Source organism: Lissotriton vulgaris, chromosome 1_1 (assembly GCF_964263255.1).
Source record: "Lissotriton vulgaris chromosome 1_1, aLisVul1.2, whole genome shotgun sequence".
NCBI lineage: Eukaryota > Metazoa > Chordata > Amphibia > Caudata > Salamandridae > Lissotriton > Lissotriton vulgaris.
Window position 1 is genome coordinate 950,823,637 of NC_141685.1, and position 24,462 is coordinate 950,848,098.

General features: G+C 44.9%; 1 protein-coding gene across 2 annotated transcripts in view; it reads left to right on the plus strand.

Moving 5' to 3' along the window:
* The window catches only part of GPD1 (glycerol-3-phosphate dehydrogenase 1), a 109,024-nt gene extending 84,952 nt beyond the window's left edge, over positions 1-24,072 (plus strand). The window contains exons 3-9 of one of the 2 annotated variants that reach the window (XR_015309179.1): positions 10,850-10,990; positions 12,015-12,153; positions 12,406-12,518; positions 20,564-20,797; positions 21,714-21,820; positions 23,188-23,775; positions 23,940-24,072. Coding sequence is in view for 1 of the 2 variants with exons in the window: in XM_086959362.1 (XP_086815488.1) it covers positions 10,850-10,990; positions 12,015-12,153; positions 12,406-12,518; positions 20,564-20,797; positions 21,714-21,820; positions 23,188-23,284 (831 nt within the window). In the remaining variant the exon portion in view is untranslated. Of the gene's footprint in view, positions 1-10,849; positions 10,991-12,014; positions 12,154-12,405; positions 12,519-20,563; positions 20,798-21,713; positions 21,821-23,187 lie in introns of both variants that reach the window. The other variant, XM_086959362.1, reaches the window with a different exon arrangement.
* Positions 24,073-24,462: the final 390 nt, after the last annotated feature.

The following is a 24,462-nucleotide window of genomic DNA, read 5'->3' on the forward strand; positions in this document are numbered from 1 at the left end:
GGTTGATTACTCTAATACTGGCTACCTTCTTTTTCTGAAATTGAGATTTCTTATTTTGAGCAGGTTCCTTGTCTTTGGACTTGGTGTGCTCTCCTGGGTCTGACCGTCCTCTTCTTTCCGATTTCTGTGGAAAAGATCGAGAGGGACGTGTATCAATACTTTGATATCTATCAGGTTTTTTCAGATTATCCCTATTTCTAAGGTTATATCTTTTCTCAGAGGGCTCCCTCTGGGGAGACTGGCGTTCTCGAGTCGGAGTTCTTTCCCTCCGTCGAGGAGACCTTCCTCTGGACTGGAAAACTTTTTCCTTGGGAATGGATTGTTTATTTCCATCCCAGCTCTTTTTAGGAGTGTTTGAATTATTTTTAATAAATAATTTTTCTGGATTTTCGAGCAGTTGGGGCTTTACCGGTTTCCCACCCAAGCTGTCTCTACCTAATTCTTCATAGCATTTTTCTATGATTTTTGCAAGCTCAACAGGATCTTCTATAACTGTTTCCTTCAACTTCTGGCGAATCGCCACAGATGCTGCTTCTCCTTTTATGTTGGCTAATAATATAGCCGAGACCTGCTTGAAGTCTTTCAGTAATTTCATACCAAGATTTAAAGCGGGCTCTGGACCGTATTCATTTTGAATCTGTTTTAGCACTTCTGGTATTACCGCCATAGACGGAACACCGTATGTTTTCGTGTAAATGGAAGCAAAGACTACCCCAAGTGTCACAGTCCTCCACGTGTGGTGCGATTCCCATAGGAAGGCAGATGGTCAAGATTCTGTGTTTCTCTATAGGGGTAGTATCAGGAAATACTGCCTCTATTTGAGTGATTTTCTGTGCTAACCAGAAAGGAATTTGTTCCCGTTTTACAGGTGTTTTACCAAGACATGACTGTATGTTCTGTGGTGTAATTTTATTAGTGTTCCCCTGATGAGGGGTCAGCTGTGGTACATTAACAGCTGGTTGGACTGTTGCAGTCCGCATTACATATTGGACTAATTGCCTATGTATTTTAATTAATGTTTTTAGCTGTACTAACAGCTCTTCTTTAGACATTTTTACAATGTCCGGATGTGGTGTGTAGCTGGCTAGAACCGGCCACGTTGCTCCTGGTCTACCTAGTGGACCGAGCCTGGTAATGTGATCATTGTGTTTTAGGGCGCCATTAAACCAGAGCATGTGCTCTTGAAATTTAAGTGGAATTTCAATCTCCTCGAAAGGAGCGTACTCTTCCGGGGGTTTCTCTATTTTGTAATAGTGAAACTCTTTTGTTATAGCGTTTACCGCTGGAAAGTTTATCCATGAATAGAATACCTCTGTCTGCCGATATTCGTGAGCCTCTATCAGGAAAATTACTGTACCACCTTGAGGTGTCAGTCCGTTATCTATAAGTTTTAATGTTATAGATCTTCTTAAGTGGACCGGGATGATTACTGCACCCGGTACCATATCGTCGGAATCCTGCTGAGTTGCATTTACTGCGGCCCCAGTGGTTCCGTTATTTTCTCCTGGCATTGTTAAAATGCAAGGTTTGCAGAGTAGGTCTCCAAGGAGACAAAGATTAGGTGCACAATATTTTGGAACACTGTATCCTTCAACGTTGAATAAACCAGAGCTTTACATAGGAATCTCTTCCTACTAAGGTCGGGCGGATTTTAACCTTTCACCCACTCCAGACGTCTATTGGAGTATTTACGGGAGAAAGGGGTCTGTGTGAAATATGCACAACTGAGTTACTCTAACGTCTTGCGTTAGTTTATCGCCTTACCAAACGTTGGGCGCCATGTAGTGTAGTTCCTAGTTTCCCACTAGGCCCTGCGCATTGGAATAACATAAACAGTAGTATCGACGTGGAACTGCGGATATTCCAGGCCTCCACTGACTATGCTAAACTTAATTGGGTGTGTTACCAACTAGCTCAGAGGTCACTGGAAACTTTCTTCTCTGCATGGGAAGTGATCAGCTTCCCTGGCACAGACAAGAAGGGATTCAGCTTTCCAACAACCGTGCAACATGACAACTTTGCTCCTCAGATCAAGAGTCAATCTCTAGGGTCGTGTGAAACAATAGACAGGTATTTCACTCAGTCAGTTTAGTGCAGTTTACTTTCACGAGATGTAGAGAATAGAGAGACGGGCGTTTGTCAATAAAGGGTTAACATTTATTGAACAGTCTTTCTTCTCGTACAAGAGAAATGTATTGCCACAATTGCAAGACTTGTTATTATAAAAAGTACGTACAGTAAGATAAGGATTGCGAAATAGAACTGTAAAAGCATTGATATGGTTTCTTAGCCATACAATGGTTTAAAAGTAATAAAACATATATACAGTCATATATACATTAGGCTAAAATACTCAACTGGTGCTTCTAACTACGCCTACCCCAGTGTGTCTGACCTAAGCCTAACACGTGGAAGGGGAGTAAGTAAGTAGCTTTAAGTTAAGTTGGTTTTGCTAAGGTTTGCTTCAAGAATTCTCATCTAAGGGTTTAGTCAACACCATACCTCTGAATAGAATGATGGAAGTCTGGTATTTCCTTCAGGGGGCACTCAATATCCCAGTCACCCGCGAGGGCAGACCGGAAACGCTGGAGCTGGATTTCTCTGCAGGAGAAAGGCAGCGGCTCTTCTTCAGCGCGTCGGGAGGAGGAGGGGGGACAGCGTCCGCGGCAGCTGGAATCTGCTGGGCTTCTTCGCAGAGGGACGGCTGTTCAGCTCCTAAGCGTACTGCACCATCGTTCGCGCTTTAGCAGCGATAATGGTATCAGTAGCTTCACCACCAAGGGACAACAGCAGCAGCGTACTGCCTGCAGCAGCAATGGGATGCACAACAGGGTGCACGGCAGCTTACAACAGCACGACAGCTCTTTTTTCTCTCATTGCTTAAGGCAACGTTGGTAATATTTATACCTGACAGGTGCCGGGTTTGACGCAAGTTTGCTGGACATAAGACGTCAATTAAAGATGTCACTAGGAAGTGATAGTTATCAGTTGCTCATTAGAGTTCCATTACTAATCAAAACACAGCAAGCGGGGATTTCCAGGTTTGCTGAGTTTTTATCTTGTTGAAGAACTCGGAGTGTTAATCTAGGAATATCAGATAGTGACTTCTGCTCTGTCATTGCACTAATTGGTTGCAAAGGAAGTGGCAGAGAACTATGCTGGAATGTGGCTCTGTTCGTGTGAGGCCAGAGATGACTTTTCTGAAAATCGCACTTGAACGGTTATGCCAATATAGGGAATAAATGGATTTATAGCCGAATAGGGGCATACAGTCGCAGTATCGATCAGGAACCTAGATAAACACGCAACAGGCTGTTGCTGCACTCTCCAGTGGGGACAAGGAGAGAGATTTCCAAAACAGTAGCGATGTATATATTGAGACAACTGCTTTATCCAAGTTGTCCTCCAGTAGATTGTCCACAGAGTGGTAAACATGGATCCCGAGGTACTTGAATGTATCAAAGCACTATTCAAGTCTGGCTTGTTTTGCTTTGTAGTGGTGACATTTGTGTTAGTAGGAAGAGACCGGACTTGGTCCAATTAATCCTTAGGCCCAACATATCTCCAAATACCTCCATGGTCTCCATTAACCACAGGTAGTGTGTTGATAGCGTTCCATAGGCATATTAACGCATTGCCCGCATTTAAAGATACTGCATGCCAGGTACCATGAGCTTGTATCCCCCAGTGTTGGGCCTGTAGGTGTAGTGTATATGCCAGTGGTTCCATAGCAAGGCAAATATCAACAGTGACAGCGCACACCCTTGCCTGGTGCCTCTTTGTATGTCAAATGCAAAAAGAACAACTGATGGTCAGAATGTTGAACAATATCAAACATTTACCCCAGCTCAGAGATCTGGGCCTAAATCCATCGTTTTTTTGTTCCCCATGCCATTCCAGCTCAAACCCCGCTATATGCGAATCAGTCTAGACCCTGCTTCCCATGGGAACAGTCCAGCCCAAACTGCCAGGCCAAGTCCTCCCTTGACCAAACATGCATCCTGGGTCCGGTTTCGGGGTTTCATCCTTCAGAGCATGGGACCCACGCCTGGGCATACCCGTTCCACTCGGGATGACAAATGCAAAAAGAACAATTGATGGACAGAATATTAAACAATGTCAAACATTCACAGCAGCACAGAGATCTGGGCCTAAATCCATCGTTTTTTTGCTCCCCATGCCATTCCAGTTGAAACCCAGCCAGGTGAATGTTTGATTCATTCAGCATTCCGTCCATCATTTGTTGCCGCAGTACTTTACACCCTAAGTGGGATACGTATTCCCAGACGTGGGTCTCTTGCTCGTTGTGCCACTGGATTCAAGCTAGCCTGGCTGATGAGGGGTGTTACCCTAAACCCGGTCCCAGGATGCTAGGTTCCGGTCCAGGAAGGACCCGGCTCTGCATTTCAGGCTGGAAGCCATGAGGCGCTTCGTCAAAACTGATTTGCATATGGCTAGGTCCAAACTGGGGTGGCTTATTGAGCAAAAGAACAATGCATTTAACCGAGATCTCTTGACTGGGGGTGAATGTTTGATTCATTCAGCATTCCGTCCATTATTTGTTGGCACAGTTCTTTGTATGTCAAAGCATGCCAAGGTCGTTCTGCCTGTCTTGACATCCACCACTAGGTGGGTGTAGATTGTGCGGATCCAGCGCAGTTACCCTGGACCTATACCCATCACCTCCAGCATTGCCAGCAGGAAAGCCCCCCCCCCCCCCCAGCATTTCAAACACTTTTTCTATATCAAGCGCTACTGCTATATGTTCTCCACCGGTGGTGTCAGTGTTTCGCATCAAGCCCATTGACAGACAGATGTTTAGGAACTTATTTCTTCCCAGTATGAAGCCATTTTGATCTGCATGAACCAGGGTGCGTATAATGGGGAGCAGCCTATTGGTCAGTATTTTTTCCCAATACTTACAAGGCACAAGTCCCTCCACAGCCTACTGTTGGTTTGTGCTGGGACATATCGCCCCAGACCGCCTTTGTCATCCCCCGAGCCTGGGAGGGCTCACTGGTGCTCAGCATCCATGTCACTTCCCTGCCAGCACAGTCAGGATGAACGACCTTGCATAGACTCACAGCACATATCCCGCTCACTCAGATGAGCTGCATGCACGGCTGAGTCCAGAGGCCTGTGCAGCGTACCACACTACTTCTTTCATCCCCACCAGCTGTGCCTGAGGCGCAGCCACAACTCTGTCTCTCCGTCATAAAGGAGCCATCAGCACAGTCTCAGTGCTGTCAGGCCAGCGGGCAGCCGTGGGTGAACTCGTTCCACACTCCGCAGGCACCGCTTTACTCCGGTGCACCAGAGCTGCCAGCTGCGCCAACTCAGGTCGCATGAGCACTCACACTTGTCTGCCGGTGCACCTCCTCCGCACACCGTTGTAATTGTATTTAAATTGCGCTTACTAGCCCTGACGAAGCGTTGTAGCAATTTTCGGCAAGTAGCACGCTACTCCAGAACCCAAAAAAGATTAGTGGTGGATTAGTATTGGGAAATATTAATTCATTTGAACAGTGGACATGTGAGTCTGTTAGTTGGATTGAATATGATAATGCAGGAATAGAAGAGGGAAGAGTCTAGAAAGTGTTATTTGGGAGATGAGGTTTGGGATGATCAAAAGGAGAGATGGCAGAGATAAGAGTCTCTAGAAAGGGATTAGGGAGATCATATTAGTAAAATGAGTTTTGGGGTGAGTCAAAGGAGGGATACATGAAGGAAGAATTTAGTAAGGGTTGTTTGGGAGATCATAGTAATAAAATGAGGTTTGGGGTAAGCCAAGGAGGGATAGAGGAGGGAAGATTCTAGAAATTGTTATTTTGAAGATATCACAGTAGTAGAATGAGGTTTGGGATGAGTCAGAAAGTGGAGGTAGAGGATATATTGGGAGAGGTACCATGCTGTACAATCACAGCCATACCATACCATAACCATACAATGACAGGGCATACCGTACAATGGCTGACCACACTATACAATGACATGCCGGACCATACAATGACAGGCCATGCCATACAGTGACCGGCAATAATGTACCATGCTATACCATACCATTACAATAAAAGACCATACCATACTATACAGTGACAGGCTATTCCATACTTTACATTGACAGGCCATATCATATCATACCATACTATATAATGACAGTCCATATCATTCAGACCCAGCAGAATATTGCTGTATTGATTTGTAAATTTTATTGCACCAAAAGTGGACATTTTGGGTCATTCGTGTTCTTTGCAGCACTTTATTGTTTCCATATCTGGTTGTCTTGTCCCCTCAAAACACTGACTATCTAGCTGATCCACTTAACTCTTCTAACCCCGAATTTCCCATTTAGAAATGTAGAAGAAGGCACAAAAGCAGACTTACAAGCCGATGTGTACTGAAGAGACTAGTAAGAAAGCGGTGATGACTGAATGTCGGCATAAGATCAATGTGTGAAAAAGTGACTGTGAAATAGTGCAGAGGGCCTAATTATCCAAAATGTAGTATGTTATGCAGATATCATGCGACTTGGAAGAGAAATCCATACTGGACAAGACAAACTTTGCCAGCTAGTAAATGACAGTCCACCATTAAAGGACCATTTATAAGCTAAGGCTATCCCACCCTGTATCTAGCATATTTCCATGACCTCTTACGGGGTACCTAAGCTAACAAGATATGATTTTAGTTTGAACCCCGGAGAGAGCTCATTAGTTGCTAGACGTATGGACATAATGAAGGCTTCCAGAGGAAAACTAATCAACAGCTCCCCAAAGCAGTAGAAATCACAAAGGTAGCGAATGAATAAAGACTAGCCCATTAGAAGTACGAACTACTATCAATATCTTTGGACAACAATTCTTCCAGACTTTTAGCTAGAATCAATCAAACACTCACACCCAGTCAAAAGATCTGGGTTTAATCCACCACCGTTCTTTAGCCCACTCTGCCACCCCAGTTCAGACATGGCTATATGCAAATCAGTCTGACCCTGTGCCTCATGGGAACAGTCCAGCCCGAACTGCCAAGCCATGTCTTCCCTGGACCGGGAACAAGCTTCCGAGGACTGGTTTCTGGCATTCCAGCCGTCTTCAGCCCGGCTTGCTTGAATCCAGATCTTTTGACTGGGTGTGAGTGTTTGATTGGTTCAGATGCTCCGTCCATTACCACCCCCTTTTGTACCACTTTTGGCGGCCATAAGTGTAACAGGGTATGCTCAGACGTGAGTCTCTTGCTCACTTTGCCACTGGATTCAAGCAAGCCGGGCTGAAGACGGCTGGAATGCCAGAAACCGGTCCTCGGAAGCTTGTTTCCGGTCCAGGGAAGGCATGGCTTGGCAGTTCGGTCTGGACTGCTCCCATGAGGCACAGGGTCAGACTGATTTGCATATAGCCATGTCTGAACTGGGGTGGCAGAGTGGGCTAAAGAACGGTGATGGATTAAACCCAGATCTTTTGACTGGGTGTGAGTGTTTGATAGGTTCAGATGCTCCGTCCATTACCACCCCCTTTTGTACCACAAAGAAATGGTGGGAAACAAAAGCGCACAGCTTGTTATGACTTCACAATTACCTATGAGATACTATAATATAGAGGCAAGCTTTTGACTGTGTTTAATCCCCGTATGTAACTGATATGCATGCACTGTGGGAGTGTCAGTTGTATCAGTGTATATGAGTATTTATACAAATAATTAAAAAAATAACGCAATTTTTAAAATTCTTTTATAGTGCTTCTCATCCCAGCGTAGGGTGTCAGAGTGGTTTAAATCATAAGGCACACATTATACATTGACAATAATTAATACAAGTGTGCAAATCAATGTACTGGGTAGGAGTCACACATCATCTTTGCTAGTAGGGAATATATGTATAGAGGTCCAGGCTGGGAGAAACACGAAGTCCGGAATTAAAACGCAACTTAGTTCTTGGGTTTGTCTGAACTAATGAGACTTAATTAGTACCAAAGAAACCAACCCTTTTCAGCAGCCTTATAATAACAACAGTTTGAGAAAAGCCAATATGTTTCAAAACCTATGCTTTGAGTTTACATACAGGCCCTGATGCCAGTTCATAGCTCACTGCTATAAGGATTGTAATTTATGAACTGCAAGTAATAAAAGCACTTCTATGTCAAAAAAATACCCCACTTACCTCTCTACCTAAAATAAAAAATCTGCAATCTACTTGTTACACGAGGACCCTCTATGCTACTTTGAGTCAAAACTGTGACCAGGGTTAGACTGGCCTACAGGGCAGCCTGGCAATTCCCAAAGGGATTGTCTGATAGGCCGGTGTGTGTGCTGGTTTTTTGGCTGTGTGTGGGACTGTTTTGTGCTCTTGTGGTCTGTTTTTTTTTTTACTGTGGATTTCCCCGGATTTCCCCGATATTATCACACGCACTGCCTGCAGGAAGCACATATTCATGCATTTCCTCATACCTTGCAAAACAGCTATATAGCATGTCTTTGCAAGTTCAAAATGTCCCCAATTTGCAAGGTTACTTCACTTTTTTCACTATCTCATTCTCTACAAGGGCTACTTTTATTTTGGTGCCCAAGCCTATTTTCTGTCTCAGTCTGACCTTGACTGTGACTAGACAAAACACAGATCTCTCCAACAAGTGCATTAACCACTAAAGTTATCTTACCTTTATTATTACCCCCAGATATTTACTGGTTACACAAAGCTCTCTTCAGCAGATGCCTTAACATCATAAGATATTTTAGAACCAATTACGCCAGAAAAGATTTACTGTCACAGTTCTCCTTGTTGCCAATTTCTTTGTGGCAGAGCTTTTTAAAAAATTTATTATTTTTTAAAGGTAGGAGGTGACTGTCAGACTGCTTTTCATGACTCCACCGCTTTTTGTTGCTACACCTTGATCCCCAATTTATGGGGTTCCAGAGTAAAGTTTTTCCAATTCCAAAACTGGTTGAAAGAGAAGAGCAGTGGTATCTGCACATATCTTGTAGAACGGAGGAGTCGATTGAAGTTTCTCAGCCCAGTCTCCCGCCACAAACAAATATGACATGTTCCTTAATAACAGCTTGATGGTGGTGCTTTCTATTGGCTTTAATCTGTTTACTGTGCATCGGGTATTTATTCATATTATAATTGGGGGCTGGGCGGCCTGTGTAACAAAGGCTGTTGACAATACCTTTGCGTACTTTAGGAGCAAAGTCGCCTGCCAAAAACGCAGCCCGTGGAGTAACAATGGTTGATAGTTTGAGGCGTCCTGTGGCAACGCCTGCCCAAGATTTACAACACGAGGCGGGCCGTACCATTTTCTGCTAACCTGTCATTTGTTTATCAGTTCGGCCTGTGCTGTCACCGGAGCTCTACCCTGGCCTGTATCCTTGTTACCCCGAGTGCCTGCGGTGTCCCCCCCCCCCTCCTCGCCTGAGATGTGGAGGTCAGTCACTCATTAACTTCTTCCGGGCGGGGGGTACCCTGTGGGCCACCTGTGGACTTTGCAACTCGGTGTGCAAGATCTGCCAGCGCGTCACGCAGTCACGCGGAGCGCACGTGCACAGCGGTGACCCAGGCTTATGCGCTCTGACGCAACTCGGCGTGCACAGAGGAGCTCTGCTTCCGCACAGCTCACAGTGCACGTAGGGCGCACGTAAACGACGCACAGTGCAGAACTGCAAAGCCCGTATGCAGCATACTGATCGCTGCCTATTGACACGCGCCAGGCTCACTTTGCAGACGCACCCTGGGTAGTTAGGGCACCTCACTAAAGGCACATAGGCAGTCCTTTAAGTGGGATGAAAAACCGGGGGGGGGGGGGGGGGGGGGGGGGGGGTGCGGCGGGGCGTGGCCAATGTAATTAAGGCCGTGGCTTAAAACATGTAAACTAAAAATCTGTGGTTAGCATTAGTGTGTGGCCCGACTTGTATTTTGCTGTTTCTGTCATCGCATCCAGATATATGATACAAGTAATATCTTAACTACAACAAGTCAGGACTATTGGCTTTATCAATGGTTGTTAGTTGCATAACACACAGAAAGCAGCACACACAGAAAGAGGAAAATACCTTAGAGGATTGTTTTTGTGCAGGAAGGGTGTCACTTCCTGCTCAAAACAATCCAGCCTGCAACGCAGGCACCCTTACACCATGGTGCAAGGGTGCCTGCGTTGGCGGTAGGCAGCACATTGTTCGCCAGTGCAGGCAAAAGACAGGAATGCGCTATATAATGTAAAATACATTGCATTCCTGCCCTATCATGCAGGACAGTGGTGCAAGGTGAGTTGGTGCGCTGCACTACTTGAATTTTTGATAAATGCGCCCGAGTGCAGCTATATAGTGCACAGACATACTCTTTTTTTTTTAAGTTCAAGAAATTTTTTATTAATAGTAATAAAAAAGTACACCAGGTGTCACAGACATACTCTAATACACTACATCCACAGTGTAGTCAGTGCATAAACACACACATTTTCCAGTACAAAGACACTCCAGGCATATGCACAACTCCCGAGTGCAGACACTCGCCGTGCTCATAGACAACACAGGCACATTCTGTGCACATGTACAGTTCAGTGCACACAAGCTCGGTGCACATGAAACAACCCCAGAGCAGAGTGCAGCTGCGTTTTTTTCTGGATGGAACACGTTTTCTTGTCCTCCTACTCACACAATAGTGTACTAGTGGGCTTTAGTGAGGGTGTGTGCACGCCTCACTGCTGAGTTTGCATCTTGCCTGTATAATTCTAAGAGAGGATAGCTGTTCATATGGAGGGTCAAATCATCCTCTGCGATCTCCCCTCTTCACATGGCCTCTTCCTCTCTGTTCTTGCAATCACAGCCCCTAATATGAGTTTTCTATTCATTTCCTATTTTTCAGTTGGCGGTTCCTGATCTGCTGGAGGCGGCAGCGTGTGCAGATATTCTGGTGTTTGTCGTGCCGCACCAGTTCATCGGCAAACTGTGTGACCAGCTGAAGGCCCACGTGAAGAAGGACTGCATCGGTGTTTCGCTCATTAAGGTAGAGGCCGCAGAGCAACTTTGAATGAAATTGTGCAATGGCACCTGCTGCCCTGTCGCATGGGTGACTTCTGCCCTATAATATATCTGGAAAAGACTCCGTTGAAATCAGGGTGGATGGTATGGATAGCCTGGTCATATAGTAAGAGTGGATCAAGTCTTTCCCCCAGTGAAGAGTGCAAGAGGGACTGGAGAGAGACTAATCACTGGGTAATTGAGTCTGCCCCCATTGTAGAGTTTACTGAAGAAGAAAAGGGCCTGGAGGCCACAAAAGAAACAAAGGACTCCCAATTTAATTGCATCATGCATGTCACAGGGTGCCTTAGAAGCAGGAGTCAGAGGGTTTTGAGCTTTATAGATAGGATATTACTGTTTGAACATGTATCTGACAGCCTACGTTACCGTAGGGACATAATGAGCCTGTGGTCATACTAGCCCAACTCTCGTTCTACAGCGACACCTTTGATGAAGCACATTTACCTCGATTTAACATTGACATTCCACAAGAATAGAATATCTGCTTTTTTAAATGGTTCACCGGGTGAAGTTACAGTGCTCCTTAGTGCTGGGCCTCATTGTCCTTGGGTGTTGGAGATGGAGGAGTGAGTCAAGAGGGCTTGATGCTTTCGCCCCAGACAGTACATGGAGGTTTTCACCATTACAGTATGCTCGCCCAGCATTTCTTTCGCTTGGGGTGCCCTAAGCTGGTCACTTGCTCATTCCCCTCTCCTCCACCGCCACAAATTTAGTTCTTTCTTGATCTATTGATTCAGTGGGAAGGGCTGCCCCATCAAGGTTGTATTGTGTTTAGATTTAGGTGTCAAGAGAGTTAAATAGGAGCATAAAGTGAGCCAGACAGGTGCTCGAGACTCCTGGAGTTAGGTTCTTCGGGTTGGTGGGAATTAAAATTGTTCCCTATTCTGTGATCTGAAAGGCAGACATTCTTTGGTGTTGCTTTGTGCTCTTGTATGAAGGATATGTTGGCGTTAGCAGTATATTAATCCATGGCAGGGCTTTTCTTCCAGGGGGTGGACGAGGGTCCAGAGGGCTTGAAGCTGATCTCGGACATCATTCGTGAGCGACTTGGCATAGAGATGAGTGTTCTGATGGGTGCAAACATCGCAAACGAGGTGGCAGACGAGAAATTCTGTGAAACGACAATTGGTAAGAAGCAGGGTGGCCCGATGATCCCAGAAGAGTGCTTTTGGACTGACATGAGGGTCATGGTGATACAGAGGGGGGATAAACTTGGTCAGTGGTTGCAACTGAAAGTCATAAACAGTAATGGAAATGACACGAGTGGTTGGGTATGGGAATTCCACTTGGGCTGGTGGACATGAATGACCGCTTAGTAAGGGGCTGGTGCCTTCAGATTGGCCTTTTGTACATGAGCAGCTCTTTTATTTTCCTCGTCAGGTTCTAAGAACAAAGAACATGGGAAAATCCTGAAGGAGCTGCTGCAAACTCTGAACTTTCGGATAACTGTGGTGGAGGAGGCAGACACTGTAGAAATATGTGGCGCCTTGAAGGTGAGCGAGCCAACCGGGGCTCTAATATGGTTTATTGGTTGTGGCTTATGAACCTTGGGCTTCGCTTGATGGAGAGTGTGCCTTGTTTTTTTCAATTTTTACATCTTTCAGTACATTCAGCTTTTTTCTCTGCAAGTTCTGTGTTTGAAGAACTTTTCTACGTGAAATAGTACTGCACTGGAGTGGAACACTAATAGAAAGTATACCTTATTCAAAACCATTGTGTTAGTGTAAAATAAGATAATCGCAATATAAATCGTGCAAAGCAAAAATATTTGCAACTTTAGCAAAGTTTTCCAAAATTCTATTGTGAAGATTGCAAAAAAAACCTTCACATTTTCTCACATCCCTCCGTAGCATACAGAATGCTTCGTAAAATGATGGCACATGGGATACCCTAGTGGAGGGTCAAATACGGTTTTAGTGAAAAGGTCAGTAGTCTCTAATGTAATCTCAAGGACACAAACAGATGAAGTGAGTTAAAGACTGAATATAAGGAATTCATCACTTAAATACCGTCTTTTTGCTCAGTGTAGAATCAAAGAAGTTGTTTTTTTACCACTAGTATTCAACTTCTCATGCATCTGTCTTGGTAGAAGGTGAGATACAACCGAATGCCCCTAGTCCCTTCACAGCCTTGTCTAGTTATTTTCTCTCACGTTCCTGCATGGATAAAAAAATCAAAAGATGACTCTCTTCTGACAGATCTGTGCAGCGAAAACTGATTTTAGCAAATGAAGGGCTAGGAAAACAGAAGTGTAGGGTTTTAGCACTCCCGAAAGTAGTGCTGTTTCCACGACAATCTTTTGTATGGCCAGCTGCCAGTGCTGACTTGTATTTGCAAACAGGCGATAATTGAGTTTGCACTGTGCCCAGCATACAGTTTCTTGTTGGATCATTAAAACTGCCTGCCTTTGTTTACAGGCGAATAATTGATTAAGAAATACCATCTGGCAAGCCTATCTTTATTCTGACCGCTGTCTTTTATAATGTTACCAGAGTTGGATCGGTAATTAAAAAGGAAAAAAATATGCAAAAGCAACATTATGGGTGAATGACACTGGGCGAGGGCTAGAAGCAAAATGAAGGCACATGTGGGGGGATAAGGAAAACAAGGGGCTCAGGTGGTGGAGGAGCAATACAAGGGGGGATCAAATGAAAGACAGCAACGTGTAGCTGGCAGGAAGACAGAAAAGCACATGGGCGAGAAGTCTATGCGAGGAGTGGGCGAGAAGCACATGGGTGACAGACGAATACGGAGCAAGAGACAGAAGCACACGAGGGAGACAGTTGAAAAACCTGCAATCATGTAGACTGCTTAAAAGAAAAGAAAAAAGTATCACCTGAGAAAGGAAGCAGGTAAAGGACGCAGTAATGCATCTACGCTCCAGGTGAGGGAAAAACCCAAGAAGAGGAAGGAAAGCTCACGCATTCTAACAAAAAAGAACCAAGCAAATCGCAGAGTGACAGTGATGCCAACCAATGGTAAGCAATGGGCGGGCCCTAAGCCCACTGTAAGCTAACAATGTCTCGCAACAGACAGTTCATGCGCTGTATTAGGCAAGAACGAAAAAGAAGCAACTTTCCTTCATCAAATCCAGCTCGAACCGCAAATGACAAAAACACCAAATGAAGGTTGAAAAACAGAAGAATACAATTAAAATGAAATTGTGATGAATTTAAATACCAATTTTCAGACCAGTTGTGTTAAAGGCAGGGAGTAATGCTAGTAAGTCATTAATTGAATGTATCCCTCCAAAAAACAATCTGTCCATATTTATTCAGAAAGTTATCCGTCGTAACACATTTTATTAGCGTAGAAAGTTAGCCTTCAACAGTCAATAAAATATCGACATACTGCCCGCTAACCACCACAATCCTGCAATAGAAACCTCGAAATCAGAAGGAAAAGTTAGTAAATCAGACTGGCACTGCCAGGCCGTACCAATAGCAGTACGAACACAGTTGTTTTAACTCGTCTGTTTTTTTTCGGTGAAGCTGCTTATGTTTATTTGGAACAGCCAATGGCACAAAAACTGTGCCTGTCTTCTGAAACTGCTTTTCTACACCACAATAACTTTTAATTAAAAATAATGTGCTGATGGATCTAGTCTCCCCTGGGCATGATCCACTGACATATAATTAAAGATGAAACTCAAATTAAACAAGCATTAAAAATGAAATAGGTTTCGCCTTTAATTAAGTTAAAGCCATTTGCTTTGCTATACAATACCATTAGCAAAGCAAACAGCTTTAACTTAATTAAAGGCGAGACCTATTGCATTTTCAATGCTTGTATTTTTAAGGAGTCTGATTTTGTTTTCCAATGTGGGTGCTTTGATGAAAATTACATGTAACTGCCTATTTACATGAGAAGTGCTAAACATAGGTATTTTATTCAAGGTTTACATGTGATACATGGGCATGCATTTCTCTGATGAATAAGTGTATTTCCTTAGAGCCAACACAAATGTAGAACATGGGAGCAGCAGAAGGAAATATACACTTTTCTCAGGTCCACTTTTAAAAGCAGCACACTGCCATTCATAATCAGGTAGCTCTCATGTACCAGTATTCACAAGTGTGGACTTTAGTCAAAAACATGAAGGCTCATATTTATCAGGCAACGCAAAGGCATCAGCAATATTTACAAAGCAACCGAAGGAGCACTTTGCGCTGCCTTGTGTGATTTTGCATAGAAATGTAATGTTCCATATCTTTGTACATATGTAGCATTTCTGCTCTCTACCTTTCACACAACGCAGCCCAGCAACCTCGCTTGATGCCCTGCATTGAGTGAAAGAGTAGTAAATATGCCCGAAGTCCCTTTCATAAGAGCCAAAAACTAGACCTGTGGCAAGCTCCCTGCTTAGCCCCTTCGGCGCTGCGCACATTTTCGCCCTGTGCGGGCGATTTAAATAGTGGGCGGGATTCGGATGGCCCCTGGGCGTCCTCTACACACACCCACCGTGATGCATGACAGCCGGGGGCCGTCATGCACACCGAACAGGTTAAATGAATATCTCGAATGCAAGTGCTTCTACACTGTTTTATTCAACATAAGTTGCAAATGCAAGTTTGAATCACTTTATATGGGTTACCATCCACTCTTCTGTAATGTCCTAAACATTTTGCATTATCAGTCTCCAGGTTTTTGAACTCCACTGTGGCCCAAGGCCCACATATTTACTACCTCAGTCCTTACTGCTTCTCTTTATAGAGGAAACCCTAACCTTCCGGACACAGCACACGGTTACTAACTCCTTCGATGCTGATGACGGAACCGCTCCGTCATCAGCCGCGGTAGCGCTGTGCTGATGACAGAGCGGTTCCGTCATGGCCCGCTCGGCGCGCCTGCGCGGCGCGGATTCCGCTCCTGCGCTGGGAGTTCCATTGAGCGGGCGGGGCCATGACGGAACCGCTCCGTCATGAGCACAGCTCAACCGAGGCTGGTGACGGAGCGGTTCCGTCACCAGCATGGGCGTGCCGCGCGGCCGCCCCGCCCCCTTAGCGCTGCGGCGGAATAGCCACCGCAGCGAAGGTGTTAAAAAAATTGAACACCATCTTTGAGACCACGTAATAACAATTTAAAAACTAAATGACCTTCATGTCCTATTAGTTATAAGACTATAGATTATTGAAATCCAATTCACCCATATGCCCCCGTAAAGAGGAGCTTATCGCCAACATTTTAATAATAAAAAAATCTGTATAAATTAAGCCACTCACAGCTGTTGTGTGCTTTAGAAACCAATAATTCAGCTAAAAGAGAGATGTCAGCACGTCATCCTGCTTTAATGACTTAACATTCGTTATTGTAGAATGTAAACTACGCTCAATTAACCCCTGACTCCAAGGCAAGAAATTAAATCACACATACTTTGACCCCGATGACAATGCAACGGGTAACATCAGATAAGGTGAAAAAATCCTACCTCAGTGTTCAGTTGAAGCAACAATTGTTGCATTTCACGTTTAAGAGGCACAAATCACTAAATTCTAGAAGATCATAATGAGATATGTACAAGTGTAGAGTTTGTACTCAGTCTAAGAGGTTGCAGGCAGCAACTTAGGGATACCAAATAAAACCTCTAGAATGAAGGTGTCCACTGTAGGTAGAAAAGGGACGGATCCAGGCTACATTTTCATGACATCCACACAAACGAAATTTACATACAAATAATCTAAATGCAAAATCAATTACATAGTACTTATCCAGAAAAATATGTAATGAATCCTGCTTTCGTTGGCCTGTGTTGGACACCTCTGCTGTACCTGCACTGACACACTGCCATTGCCTTCGTTAGTCCAGTGGCACTAGGGCTCTAGGTTTTGATTGTCCCTCTACACCCCAAATACAACAGTTTTTCATGAGTAGCGGATTCTTGGTATTTTCCTTGCTTTTATTGGTGTCCGTGAAAAAAGCTTTTTACACCAATGTAGACTATTTATTCATTTCATTAATGTTTTACAAAACGGTGCCTGTGTAAGAACATAGGCGATCAGCATGAAAATCAATGTTTCATTAAAAAAAAAATAGTGCTTGGCTCAAAGCTTTTCTTGTGATACTGCCAGCATTGCTGTTAAATGCCTGGACTGTCAAACCGCAAGGCTGGCTGCCCATTCTTAATGTATCTCATGCCTCTTTCTTATACCACTCTGCTATTGCTGTCTCTCTACTTCACCTGTGCAGATTCTTCTTCATCCTGCTTTTTACCTTCAGCACTGCTTTCCCATTTTTCTCTTACTGCTTTTTTCTCTCTTTTGTGCCTTTCCCTTTCTTGCTCTGTTTCAGTCTGATGAAAAATACAGTTTTTGTCCCCAAAAAGGTGCTGGAATACAGGGGTCCAGCGGGATCCTGGTTCTGGCAGCTATTACTGAGTCACATCCCCACTGGCCTCTGAAATGTGCCTACTGAGTCCCTGTGCAAAGTGCCAGCCCCAGCACACGTTGAGCAGCTCCCCACTTTGTGTGCTCTGTATTCAGAGCATCAACCTGCAAGTGGTGGTTGGTGGGGGAGCGGGGGGAGAATCTCTTATTTTCATTTGCAGCTGGTTCAAAAATGTAAATGCCCATCAGACCTCCTTTGGTGTCTCATCCTAACTGAGAGCTAGATGGACCCCTAGCACCTTGGTGCCAGAGACATAGAGAAAACAAAGACACTCTTCTAATACCTTCACATATGCTTAAGAGATAAACTATAATTTGGAAGCAGGGTTATTTAGTTTCTCAAGCCCTGCATGTAAGAGGTATGCATGCATAAATTGCACATGTTTATATGAAAAACTACACTAATAACCATTTATATAGCACTTATTAATACATGTTTATTCCTATACAAAGTAACTCTTTTTTAGCAGCCTTGGAATGATTAAAGATTGTGCAGTGTACATGTAGGTCCTTGATGCTGGTTCATTATCACTAAGTTGTATTACAAAGATGGTAACTGGTGATATGCAGGTAGCACGCGACTCTGCAACAAAAATATTAATCCAGTGTGTTATCTAAGTAAAACAAAAATTAGCTATTTTCAAGTTACACACTGTGCTTTAAAGCTGGTGCATTAAACTTTTAAGTAACTCATGAGGAATCAAGCCTTTGATTATACTTCATACGCTGCAAGTGCATGTACCTCCAGAGTTATCTTGCTGCTCTTATACCCTGGGATTTGCTGGGTACAGAAAGATGTCTGCAGTGGGTGCCTGACACCAGTAAGGTATTTGCACATGCAGTCTGTTTGTGAACAGTAAAGTAAGACGGAACAGATTTACAATCACATGAACAACTGGAAGGAGATGTGAAGGGGCTGTGGCCTGACGGCTAGAGCGGGCGACATTGAACCCGCAGAACCTGGTTCGAGTCTCTGCAGGGGTGGTAATCATTCTGTGATCCTGGGCAAATCACTTAATCTCCCAGTGCCTAACAACAAGAATGTGTCCGTCTGTAACGCAACTGGCTCGCGTGTAAAGTGCTCTGTTACCTTCGGGTCGAGTTTGAGCTATATAAAAGTTTTTTTTTAAAGGAGTTTGTTGCACGAGGCCTACATTTTTAGAACGCAGAGGCCTCACAGCATTCTTTGTCTCCTTATAAAAGTACTCTGAATGTCAACATTGTGTAGTGCTCTGTACGTGACCCCAACTCTTTTTGTTTGTTTGCCCAAAGTTTAGAAAGTGTTTGTGTACAGTCTAAGTCACAAGCAGTCTGACTCTCTCCTGCAGGGAAAATGTGCCAAAAATGTGTGAATCACTTGTGTACTGAGAAAAGACCTTTAAATAAGAAGTAACACCCTAAGATCTCTCACCAGTCAGCCGAGAGATTACAAACGAGGCCTTAGACTTAAAAATAAAAAACTCATGTCCCTGCTGTAAACACTGCACGGGAAACGCAGCTGCACCCATGCTCTTTGCGGTGAGATGACATTAGTGCGGAAAGCGCAGCTCTGAGACACAGGGCTCAGCCTCTGCCATCAGTAGAAAGGCCAAGGCCCGCACTGCGGCCCATATTTCCACGGCGTCCGCCTCCCGAGATGTCCAATGCGGTGATAAGGGGGTGACATTTTCCATGTCGTGTAAATTGGCGCGGCTTGTTTCCTCGTGGCGGGGTCTGTCGGTCACCCCTGCCCTTTTCCCTCAGCCCTTCACTCTCAGTCAGTCTGCGGCGCTCACGGCGAGAGCGGGCTGGCATCATGCGTCAGCTGTGGCCCGACGCAGACTTATTTATTGTTTTTAAATTTATGGTGCTAACTGTGCACTTTTGGTTAAGATGTTATATTAATGGCTCCTCTGATGCATGTTAGCAGTTGAGTTTCTACCTGTGCGGAATCGGAATTCCAAATTATGAGAATTTTCCTGACACATTCCAGCAGGCAAAACCGGGTGACATTTATAATAGAAAAAGCCAAATAAAATGTCGAAATTTGCATTTCGGTGGGGCAAAGAAAATAATCTTCATGTTATACCTCATTCTCAGGGGGAACAAATCTGTAAGCGCTAGCCGCAGTTGTTACGTAGACTTTTCTCTTTGTCAGCCGTCCCACTTGGATGGTCTGGCCTGCTTTCCTTCTGAAGTAAAAGGTTTATTATCTTTATGGGGCCATGTGTTTGGCCCCATAAAGATAAAAAACCTTTTACGCCAGAAGGAAGGCAGGCGAGGCCGTCCAAGTGGGACGGCAGAAAAAGAGAAAAGTCTACATCAGCAAAAGCTTTTTCCCAATGGCTGGCCACCGTTTAGCATAAACGGTGATGCCGGCCAATGGGAAAGAGGGGCGGGGCTTAAAGCCTGATACCGAAGCTCCCCTAAATCATTCAATCTCGCCAGCGACACTGCCCATGTGCGCAGCCCACGCCAGGCCGAGACCTAAAAAACGGGTAGAAACTAAAATTAACCTCTGAGACCCATTTGGACAGAGACCGATAAAGTAGTTACTGCGGTGTGCTTTTTAACAACTCCAATAACAGTGTGGCTAATACACCACGTAGTATCTCGATGCATCCTCGCAGTGTCCATTTGTATCTTCCACCAGCTCACAGCACACTCTGGAGAGTCGAGTGGGACCTCACGCCAGGGCGCAAAGAGTGAACTGAACACCACAAGGTTGATGGTTGTTGAAGCAGGATATGGTTTGTGCTGTGGCTAGAGATACAGAGGGAAAGCATAACTGAGACTACTGGGCAAAGGAAGGAATCCCATGATTGGGTTAAAAATGCCATAAATTGATTAAAACTGGCTGGTTGTGGAGAACAGCATAACTCTCATGACGCCCTATGAATGTCACATGGACCATTCAATGCCACCTACACTCATGGTGGCCAAACCTCAGAAATAAAACGGTGTGAATGGGGTGGGGGGGTGGGGGGGTCATGTATGATTGTGTTGAACCCGCTTTGTAAAATTGACCATAAGTGAAATATCCAGTACTTATAAATGTCACATGCAATTTCCTTGCATGTCATGATTCTGCGCTTATGAATAATCCTTGCATTAGATTGAGTTTCCTCTACATGTATGTGCCATCTCATTTGAGTCTTCCATCTCCCCCTCTCTAGAACATTGTTGCTGTGGGTGCGGGTTTCTGTGACGGGCTGGGGTTTGGTGACAACACCAAAGCAGCGGTTATCCGGCTTGGCCTGATGGAGATGATTGCCTTTGCCAAGCTCTTCTGCAAGGGCCCCGTCACGTCCGCCACGTTCTTGGAGAGCTGCGGAGTGGCGGATCTCATTACCACGTGCTATGGCGGCAGGAACCGGAAAGTAGCTGAGGCCTTTGCCAAAACAGGAAAAGTGAGCACTGCATTATGCACTTCATTTCTGGGGAAGGCATGCTTATATCAGTCTCTGTCAATATGTACCTATGTGTAAGGTTATCTGTACCTCTATATCCTGTCTCTTAGTACTCACATGTATGACTCTGTACTAGTGTCCACCTGTCTGCTTTTAAATGTGTGATTGTGTATCTGTGTGCATCTAATTGTACCTGATTATGAGAGAGAGCGTGAGTGAGTGAGTGTGTGTGTGTGTGTATGTATGTATGTATATATATATATATATATATATATATATATATATATATATATATATATATATATTACAATCCAGCCGGTAGCCGCGCAGAAATCCCAAACGCAGAATCCAGCGCGTGGGCACAAAAGACACGCCCAAGTCAGTCTTTCGTTGTTGGTTGCTTTATTAAATCATGAAGTGCAGGGTGCAAAAAGTCGAACAGACGTGTTTCGGACAGAGCGTCCTTGCTCACTGTATATATATACATATATATAAATCGAGAATGCCTTTGACTCTTTGTGCCTTCTTATCTCTGGCTGACATGGCGACTGTTCCTAGGTGCCTGTTTTTCTATGCTCTACCAAGGTGTCTCTGCCTATCTACCAGAGACTTAATCTGTCTGCCCTTTTTGGCTGTCAGCATATGCCTTGTGATTGGTGCCTTTGTGTGTGTGTTATCTGCGTGTGATTGGTTCTACTCTGCCTCCCTGGGTCACCTGTCGCTACATCTTCCCCTCCACCCCCTGGGCCCTCTATACTTGCCTGGTCATCTACATCTTCCTTTTTGTGTGGTAAAGAGGCCGGTATGCATTTTGTGATAAGGGAGAAGTAATGTTTATTGCAGTAGGGTTGTATGGTATGTCCATTGATGATCGTATGGCTGCGACCCGCCAGTAACCTCATCATGTGCTCCCCAGTCCATCGAGGAGCTAGAGCGGGAGATGCTGAATGGGCAGAAGCTGCAAGGACCGCAGACCTCGGCCGAGCTCAACCACATCCTGAAAGCCAAAAACCTGGTGGACAAGTGAGTGTTCGTCTTCCTGCGCCTTGCTGCTCTCAGCCACCCTACCACGCATTCTGTATCCCCCCCAGTAGCTGCCTGTGTACTCACTGTCTGTTCGGCCATTGGTGTTCATTCTGTTTTATCAGATAACTCTGAAGCCCTTTCTGTGCACAGGGTGTTCACACTCAGGATCATTGCAGGCTTTGTGGACACATTGTAGTCAAACGTGTATTTGTAAGCTTTGTGCACACATTGTGAAGACACACACTGATTGAAGGCTTTGTACACTGTGGCCACAGTCTCATTGCATGCATTGTATACATACTCCCATTGCAGGCTTTGCAACTGGTGTTCAGTCACACACTCGTTGCAGTCACACAATGTTGTCAAACACTCATTATTGACATTGTGTACAGCCTTTGCTGTCACTCAGACACTCCAGGCATTGTGTACACCCTATATGGTCAAATGCCTATTGCAGGTGTTGTACACACGCAGTGTGGGGGGTCACAAACTGATTGTTGGATTTACACATGCAGGGGGCTAACATTGTTTTCTTCTTGTATTTGCTGTTTTAAGTATTTTTTTATTTTTCAAAGTGGGACCTAGAAGGACTTTTGCAAATTTTCCCATTTTTTATACTGACTTTTATTTAAAAATACTAGCCTTGTCATTAATACAATAATCAGGTGGCAACTCAAGTAGTTAATGTTTCAAATTACAGAGCTTAGACATTCTCATGCTGCATTTCTGAGCCTGCTGGGTTGCACGTGTGCAGGCTTGGTGTCAGGATGTGGAGTTCCTAACTATTCAGCCTGCATGTGAAGGCACACCGCGTGCACATGTGCACTGGGTATGTAGGTATGTTGGCTGGAAATGAAAGCGCATAGGTTGCAAATGTTGCGCTCTGTGAAAGGACCCACCTTGCTTTTGTAGTCGGATTGTCACATTGAGTGTGCATGCGCACTATGTTTTTTAGTGCACATAGTTTGCCCTGGTAGAGTCCGCATGTGAGAGCACATGGCTTCTCTATGCACACTTTTTATCCAAGACCATATACCTCACCAATGCACAGAATGTATTGGGTGGGAACATTTTACACTTTCATTAGACACATGCAGGTGCATACTGCTAGGACATGTGATAGTAGGGCAGACTTGAATACAATCTGAAACCACAGTGTGCAAGTGGGAGGGCGTGGCTTGTGTGGACATCCTACAGCTACATTTCATGGCTCTCATACTTAAGTAAGCAGTGACAGTGAGGCTTGCCTTGTTGGGTGCCAGTAAAGTCCCAAAGCTTACAGAAGAGGACACCAGGCCATGCACGAATGTGACCTCTGATCAGCACATCTACCAATGCTCATGTCTCTCTTTGTTCATCTGCAGATTCCCGCTCTTCACCGCCGTGCACCAGATTTGCTACGAGGGAAGACCGGTCACAGAGTTCATCAAGTGCCTCCAGAACCACCCAGAGCACATATAGATGGGGAGTGGACCCTCAAGGTGCACTCATGGACAAAAGCAGAATGGCTTGCAGAGGGGAACTCTATTCGTCCTAGCCCAAAGCCTTCGGCCTGGCCCTCTTTTTAAAGGTTAGGGTCGCCACTTTCCAGAGAAGCCCACTTCTGAGGGTTGCCCACGTTAGTCCACCTGCCACTTTGTTAGAGGCCATGTTTTCTTTTGCTCATTTACCTGCTCTTTGGCAGCTACTTATTGGCTTATAAGTGAGTGAGAAACCAGTGGATTGATGATCCAATCATATCTCGGCCCCACAGTGGATGGAGCACACTCTTCGCAACCCTATCGACTGTCCAAGTTTGTACACCCGACAAAGTGCACCTCATGGGAGCAATGCTGTTTGGCTGTGCAGAGTTTCTTCCCAGGGGGACTCTCTGAATCTATTTAGGCACCAAGCGTTCTCATGTACATTTGTGTTTGTCCCTTGGGCCTGACTGTCTTCATTTGAGCACTGAGGTCATCTCGACTTCCTCTCGGGTATCTCTGGTTTCGATCAGTGGTCCTCTACCTGGTGCAAAATCATGCAATTCTGTGCCCAACTAGTTAATGTTTCTTAACTTGCTTTCCTTCTCTTCTACAAGCCAGTGATGGTGGCGCCCTGGGACTGGAGGGCGGTCCAGGAAGTGCTGCTGCTCTTATGGTGTAGGTAACACTGAGCACAAAGAATGGCTCGAGAAGCTGGTGTTGTTCTCCTTCACAAATGTAATGTTTGCGTTTAATAAACTGTGGCATTAAAGGTCTGAAGTGAGCTGCCCTGAAGCAGTCGAGGGTGATAATCTGTCAAGTGTCTGGACTTTGGATGGTGCTGGTTGAGAAATATTTCTTTATGGCAGTTTCGCAATGCAGTGCCACCTTTGACACACTCCCTATCTCGTGTGATCCTGAGGTAAGAAGACGGTAAGAGGGCTTAATGGTGTCTGTGGTTCCATCTTCCCTGCAAGACTAGCCAACAGGTTCTAACACTGCACAGGTGGGGCCTAGTTCTAGCTGGTTGAAGTGCCGAGGCTCTGGAGGGCAGCGGCAGGCGAGTCGTGAGTAGATAGAGGTTGAGGCGGTGCTTTCAGGTTGAGATTCATTTCAGTGTAGAGTAGTACAGTGACCTGCTCCTCGCACCTATGATTTGGGGTGGGTTAAGGCTTGTCA